This window comes from Grammomys surdaster, unplaced genomic scaffold (genome assembly GCF_004785775.1).
Source record: "Grammomys surdaster isolate TR1022 unplaced genomic scaffold, NIH_TR_1.0 125946, whole genome shotgun sequence".
NCBI classification, from domain to species: Eukaryota; Metazoa; Chordata; class Mammalia; order Rodentia; family Muridae; genus Grammomys; species Grammomys surdaster.
The window spans coordinates 4,095,972-4,104,100 of record NW_021620768.1 but is presented as its reverse complement, the minus strand read 5'-3'; the positions used below and the strand labels follow the sequence as shown (position 1 = coordinate 4,104,100).

General features: G+C 38.7%; 1 protein-coding gene across 1 annotated transcript in view; it reads left to right on the top strand.

Annotated features, from left to right (window-relative positions):
* The window catches only part of LOC114609113 (protein S100-A9-like), a 12,397-nt gene extending 7,558 nt beyond the window's left edge, over positions 1 to 4,839 (top strand). Inside the window, exon 2 of the mRNA XM_028753380.1 lies at positions 4,648 to 4,839. Within this exon, the coding sequence (XP_028609213.1) occupies positions 4,648 to 4,839 (192 nt within the window). The remainder of the gene's footprint in view (positions 1 to 4,647) is intronic.
* Positions 4,840 to 8,129: the final 3,290 nt, after the last annotated feature.

The following is an 8,129-nucleotide window of genomic DNA, read 5'->3' as shown; positions in this document are numbered from 1 at the left end:
GATAGATAGATAGATAGATAGATAGATAGATAGATAGATAGATAGATAGATATCTACAAACCTACCTATCTGTCTATTTCTATATCTCTATCTATTTAATCTAGACAGAAACAGAGAGACACAGAGAGAAAAGGAAAGGTTCATTATGTAAGTTCTGTTACTTTAGAGAACCAAGACTAATACAGATTTTCTTACCAGAAGTGGTTCTAAAGCAACAGAAATATAAGAAAGCATTTAACTTATTTTTAATTTTACAAGAATTCAGAGCTGAGAGACTGAATTTTTAAAGAGACTTTAAGTTTTAAACGATATTTTGAATTTTGATGGAGACTGAGTTTTGAAGTGTTTGAGTTTGTAAGGACTGTGGGACTTAAGTTTGTAAAATATTTTATTGATATCAACGTGCGTTCTTGAGGGTGAACAAAAAAAGAAAGGCTTATCAGTATATTTTTGTGTGCCAAGCTGACAGAGTCAATTGTGTTGGAAAGCTTTATATCAACTTGACACAAGCTAAAATACCATCTGAAAAGGGAGGACCTCAATTAAGAAAATGACTATATATAGGCAATAGACAAGTCAGTAGGGCCCTTTCTTAATTAGTGATGGAAGAGAGCAGAGTTGGTTGTGGGGAGGTCATATGTGGGCTCATAGTCCTGTGTTCTATAAGAAAGAAGGCTGAACAAGCCATGATGAGCAAGCCAGTAGGCAGTTTTCATCCATAGCCTCTGCATCAGTTCCAATCCCCAGGTTCCTGCCATACTTGTGTTCCTCTCCAGACTTCCTTTGATAAAGAACAGTAATATGGAAGTGTGAGACAAAGAAACTATTTACTCCCCAAGTTGCTTTTGTTTAGAGTTGGCCATGGTGTTTTATTACAGCAATATTAACTCTAACTAGGACAATATTCAAGTGGCTAAAGTTGCTTGTCAGTTGTTTTGTAGAAATTGAACTAGAAACTCGAATGCATGTAACACTATACATTTTTTTTAAAAATCCCTTCCCAGTTACTTTTGCAGAATTTTGTTTTCAAATAAAATTTTCAGTTTTAATTTCAAAAGCTTGCACAAGTTTCTTATCTTCATGTATCTATTAATTACACTTTTGTGATTGGTAAGCAGGGCATACCAGAAAAATGCTGTGTGATATTATTTATAACTGTGTTTTGTCACCTTTATGAATTTTCTGATGTATTCTAAGATTTGAGTACTTGGTAAAAATTTGTCACTGTTTTTACATGCATAAATGTTCTCTCCAGTATGAATGTTCTGATGTACACTAAGATATGTGCCCCTAGTAACGGATTTTTCACATTCCTTACAACTGTAAGGTCTCTCGACAATATCAACTTTCTGGTGTATTCTAAAATGTATTACTACTAAATGATTTCTGTCACTCCACATGTTTGCAAGTTTTCTCTCCAATATGAATTTTCTGATGTGCTGTAAAAATTGAGCCCCTAGTAAAAGACTTGGCAAACTGAAAAAAATTAACTGAAACAATTATCCACACTGAAATGTGGAATATGGACAGGGCTTGGAGCCAAAGGTTGTGCTATGCTCCCAGATTTAAAGCAAGCTTCAACAAGGTTCTAAGGTATCCTTTTTTAAATAAGTGAATTCATATCCCAGTTTTCTATGTGCCTCCATGCCTAAAAACCATTTTACTGTGTTGTATTTACCCTTTCCACATGGAAAAAGTTGAGAAAACAAAAAAACTTAGTAATGTAAAAAAAAAAAAAAGTTTGTTGTATGCAGCAAAATGGTGGATCCTGTTGGCATATTCAGTCTGATAGTGTGTGTCTTTTCAATGGGGAATAGAGTCTGTTGATGTTCAGAGATATTAAAGACCAATGGTTGCTAGGTCCTTTTATTTTTGTTGTTGGGGGTGATATTATGTATGTGTTGTTGTCTTCTTTTGGGATTGTTGTTAGATGATTAATTTCTTGTTTTACCTTGGGTGTAGTTAGTTACCCTCCTAGTACTGGAGTTTTGCTTCTACTGTCCTCTATAGGACTGGATTAGTAGAAAGATACTGCTTAAATTGGTATTTGTTATGAAATATCCTGGTTTCTTTGACTATGGTGATTAGGAGTTTTGCTGGATATAATAGCCAGGGCTGTCATCTGTGGTTGCTTAGGGTTGGACATCTGTCCAAGATCTTCTAGCTTTGAGCATCACTTTTGAGAAGTCAGGTGCAATTCTGATAGGTCTGCATTTATATCTTACTTGGTCTTTTGGCCTTTCAGCTCTTAATATTCATTCTTTATCCTGTACATTTAGTACTTTTTTTTTTTTACTCTTTAACATGTTTGTTTAATTTTTTCTTGGCATGTATGAAGCACGTGTGAATATGTATGTACATAGCACATATCTGGAGGCTAGAGGATAATCTCTTTTTTTAATAATTTATTTTTTCTCAAATCGTAATTCATTCACACAGGGGTTATAAACACAGAAAGGCAGGATGTGGGGAAGGGAATGACAATGGAGTGTGGGTGTTCAGGGGGAATACAGATATCTTCAGAACCGGGTATCGGCTGGGTGAAGGTTCAGGGGAAAAGTCACTATGACTCTGCCTATGACTCGCTTGTCCTTATCTAAGTTGGTATTGTCTGCCAAGGCTACCTATTTACAAGGTCTATGACTACTCAGGTTTGTAAATTTCCACAAAAGCTGCCTGATTACATTAGCTTATAGCCATCTGTTTCAATGTTTTTCCACTGAGACCCAAGACTTGGTGTTAGTATACATGTATGACAGTCCTATTGCTAATTTTAGGCCTATGGCTGATTTTAGGCTAGTACTTTTTTATTATATGGCAAGAAAATGTCCTTTTCTGGTTCAATCTATTTGTTGTTTTGTAGGCTCCTTTTCTGTATATGGCCATCTCTTTCTTTGGGTTAGGGAAGTTTTTTCTATCATTTGGCTGAAGATCTCTTCTGGCACTTTGACCTTGGAATCGTCATCCTCTTCTATTCTTATTATTCTTAGTTTGGACTTTCCATTGTATACCAAATTTCCAAGATGTTTTGGGATAGGAACTTTTTACCCTTTGTACTTTGTTTGACCAATGTGTCAGTATCTTCTATGGTATCTTCTATGCCTTAAAATCTCTCTTCCACCTCTTGTGTTGTTGGTGATGATTGCATCTCTTTTCCAGGTTTTTCATGTCCAAAGTTATTTTCATTTGTAATTTTTTTATTGTTTCTATTTCTATTTTTAGGTCTGGGCTACTTTGTACAATTTTTTCACCTGTTTGATTATGGTTTTCTGCATTTCTTTAAGGGATTTATTTGTTTCCTCTTTAAGGGCTTCTACCTGTTTGCCTGTGTTATTTTGTATTTCATGAAAGGAGTTATTTACATCATCCTTAAAGGCCTACATCATCTTTATGAGATGGGATTTTAAGTTTGAACCTTGTTCTTCCAGTGTGTTAGAGGATCCAGGGTGTGCTGTGGTAGGAGAACCGGGTTCTAATGGTACCAAATTACATTTTTTTCTGTTGCTAGGTTTCTTGGGCTTGTCTTTTACCATCTGCTTCTCTCTGGTGTCAACTTGCCTGAATGACTCAAACTGAAACAGGCCTCCTTGGAGGCAGGTATAGCTGTGTGATCTGGGATACAGTAAACCTCATGTGAGGCAGGCTGTTCTGTCTCTGGTTAGGGCAGACCTCCAGTGTCCTTGGTTAGAGCAGACTTCCTATGTTCCTGTATCCTTGTGTCCTTGGTTAGTGCAGACCTCCTGGAAGACAGCTTGCTTGGTTTGGGGTCGAAGGACAGTCACAGCAATGTGTGTTCCTGGTTATAGCAGACCTCCTGGGGATCCAGGCAAGCTGTTTTCCTGGTCATGGCAGGCATCCTGGGAGACAGATAGTCTCTGGTGTTCTGGAAAGGGAGCGAGCTTGCTGAACTGCCATAGGTTCAGGTGGAGGTGCAGACAAGAAGTGGGATGATGTTCAGTCAGAGAAAGATAGATCCCACTTCTGCTGGATTCTGTAAGGAGCAGGGATCTCCCCTATGTTCCTGGTTATGGCACACATCCAAGGCAACAAGTGGGCTGTGGGATCCAGGAGGGGTGAAGACTATAGATAAGCCATGGTTTCAGGTGGAGCTGCAGACCACAAGGGCAATCCTCCCACTCTAATGAGTATCCCCCACATTTTATCATACCCTGTGAGGGCACCAATGTTCTAATCACATTTTAATCCTGCAACTTCTCATTCTGTCTAGTTTGCTGAGAGTCTAATCACTAAGTCTGGAGAGCTGCAGATTCCACCAAGTCTGATCTGAATTTGTATGACTTCTACAACTTTTACAAGCCAGACACATTTCAGAAGACAAGAATCCTAAGATATTCACAGATATCATTTTTACTTGTTCTGGAAACAAACACAGAATGTTTGTACACATACATATAATTCTCTGACCTTCTCTTGACAACAGTCCAAGTGATCAAGATAGAGTTGTCTCAGCAACAAATCGGAAAGTTTTTAGCTCAACTACATCATCTACTCCACCATGAGTACTCAATCCACCATTAATAATTTTGGACTGCTCCCCAGGATTTGCCATATAACAGCTCAAAATGTTCCCTACTTCTCTTCTTTGCCAATGGTAGGCATTAACAGCTGTCTCTCTTTCATCCACAGAAAGAAGAAAAGGATGAGAAAGCCATGAATGACATGATAAAGAACCTTGACACAAAGGAAGACAATGTGCTGGACTTCTCTGAATATGTAGATCTGATAGGAAATATATTGAAAACACTGCATGAGAAGAGCCACAAAAATGCATCCTCAAGTGTCCATGGCCAGGGTTCCAGCAATGGACCAAACCTCTGAGGGGATGACCATGGCAGCTATCTCAGCAGCTAATCAAAAGACCAAGTTACTTCTACCTGGCCAGCATATGGGAAATACTGTGTAAAGCCTCATTGTTTGTAAAAAACAAACAATTGTTCTCTAGCAGTGAGAACAATGGACTGTGAGTAAGCCTGCCAGATGAGGAACAATAAAGTGTGTCTCCATTCCAGTGCCTTCAAGGTGTGTCGGCTTCCTAGACTTGTCCTTCACAGTGGCATGAGCAGTAAATACAGCTGCTCTTCCTTGCATCTTAAGATCCCAATTAATCATAGTGATATGATCATCAGCAACTTATATGTCTGCTTTGACAGACAAGATTCACATGTTCCCATAGCCCCATTTTGTACATGTGCCTACAGTTTGAGTGGGAATACTCATGTTTAGCCTATCAATTTGACCCTTGTCACTGAAAAACCAACAGCAGCTGGTCCCATCAACATGACAGCCATTTCCAACCTAGACCCAACCCCTCGTCATTGATCACTGCCCACAAATTCTCCTAAAATAATACTATTTCTCTAAAGTTTTGCTGAAATGGTCCAAGTTCATGCTCTATATGGAAAAGAATATTTGAACTCTAGCAGTGAGAACAATGGACTGTGAGTGACTACAAACGTGTATGAATAATATTGCCTTTCTGTGTGATCTTACAATAAGTCACTACACTAGAATATGTACTCTAAGCCAATGCTAACTGGCCTAGGAACTCTAGAGATAGTCTTCTCTCTCCACTTCCCATAATGCCTAATAATTAAGGAGAGTACAGGTAAAAGTCACCATATTTTCCTCTGTGTATTTTACTCTGAGAAAAGAACACTATTCACTAGACTTTGAGGGCAAACACTTCACCCACCTGGCTATCTTGCACACTCACAATCTTAATTGTCTACTTTTAAAAGAACATCACAGAACAGAAAGAAACTAATCCAAAACACACTCTAACTAGACAATGGAGAACATGAGAAAGGTCAATATCAGTTCTGAAGCAATAGAAAAATGGAAAAAGCACAAGTGGGAAAAGATTTCTAGAAAAATAGTGATGACCATAAGTCCAAAGGAAAAGAGAATTCCTAGAAAACTGAGAGAAACAGAGACAAGGACTGCAGATGTGAACACAATGAAAATGGTTTTACTGACTAAAACGGTGCAGGTTATGGTGTCTAAAATGGCAATATTAGGCTGTGGTATATTACTATGATTTTTAAGAAGAGATACAGAAATTTGAACAGAGGGATATAGATATAACATAAGAAAAGGAGATTGAAAGACTAAGAATTTACTCCCTAAGAGGAAAAAAAACTGAGCAATATAAAGAATGGCCAAATAATAATTCAAAGAAGAGTTATGAAGTAAAAGTATGTGCATATTGCAAAATGGTTGTTGTTTTTCCCCAGGACCTTGGACTAGGACAGGAAAGAATGATGTATTCTTACGATTATAACATAAATTTTTAATAAGCCAGATTGAAGAAAAGTGAAGTCTCTTAAAGCAGAAAATTCATAGCCTCAACATAGTGGGAGATGATCTACAAAACATGTATGACAGTCTAAGACAGTGGGGGGAGAGAGAGAGAGACAGAGAAAGAGAGAGAGAGAGAGACAGAGAGAGACAGAGACAGAGAGAGACAGGGAGAAACAGAGCAAGAGAGAGACAGGGAGAGAGAGACAGAGAGAGAGACAGAGATAGAGAGACAGAGAGAGACAGAGACAGAGAGAGACAGGGAGAGACAGGGAGAGACAGAGAGAGACAGGGAGAGACAGGGAGAGACAGAGACAGAGAGAGAGAGAGAGAGAGAGAGAGAGATCAATAAAATGAAGGAAAGAATCTCAGACTACAGTACATATGCTGTGCCTACAAAGCCACAGCACAAATAACTTAAGAATATAGTCATGTAGGCAACAAAGGTAAGGAACCTATTGGCAGCCTACATATATTCACTATACCCGGGTCAAAACACAGCCACTTATGGCCAGACTGTAATGCAGTTATTTATGGAAAGCCCCCAGCTACTCAACTTGACCAATTCAGTATGTTCCAGGATATGAAACTCAATATTTAGAATTCCACATTGTAACTTCAATCTTTTAAAACTTCATTTTTTATGTGATTTCACCTTCTGCCTACATGTGTATCTGTATGAGGGTGTCAAATCCCCTGTAACTGGAGTTACAGACAGTTGTGAACTACCATGTGGGAGCTGAGAATTGAACTCAGGACCTTTGAAAGAGCAGCCATTGCCCTTAACAGCTGAGCAATCTGTCTAGATCCTTAAACCTTATTTTTAGTGATGGTTCTTAAACATTTCAACCTCCCTGGTCACTAGGAAGAGAAAACAAAGAGGATTATTGACATCCAATGCACATGACCACTTATTCAGGGGCCTGACATGAAGTTGTCTTGGCAAGGTGACCACTTTGCCAAAGGAAGAAATAGTGCAATCACTTAATTTTGCAAGAACAGAATACAAAATCACAGGGGAAAAGAGTTTTCTCAAGGCAAAAGAACTGATTTTCAAAGGGCTACTAGGCTGCAATCTGTACCCATAGTGAAGAGGTACATTAGGTCATGAGTATCTAATCCTTTGGAGATAGAAATAGAAAGTGGAGCAAGAAGTCTGAAATATAATTGCATCCTACCATGTACTATGGCTAAACCAGTTTTCAAAGGCAACTAATTATTAGCTATACAGAGAATAAATCTCAGGGATATCTTCATTATGTAGACATAGAAAAAGAAAAGTCCACATCTGTCCTGGGATTAGGAAATGAAGACTGCTTTGTTTCCATATGTATTCTGTTTCACTTTCTTATTGATTGATTGATTGATTGATTGACTGATCGATTGATTGATCAATCGATCAATCAAATCATACTCTTAAAGAAATATTTTAGTCATTTTCATCCCAAATATTGAAGCTCCCTCCCAATTGCCCCTTCCACAGTAACTCACCCCATCACCCCTTGCCTTTGCCTCTGAGAATGTGGCCCATAGTGGGCATCCTACTTCTCTGGGGCATCAAGTCTCTATTACTGGAGTCATACAAAGCAGTCAGTCCTCTGCTACATATGTGTCAGAGCCTTGGAGCAGCTAAGGCATTCTCTTTTGTTGGTGGCTGAATCACTGGGAGCTTCCTGTGATCCAGGTTACTTGGCACTAATGGTCCTTCATTGGGGATGACATCCCTTTCAGTTCTTTCCCTCTTTACTGTAACTCTTCCATAGTAGGCCGTGACCTCACTCCAAAGACTGCCTCTAAATAGCTGATTCTGC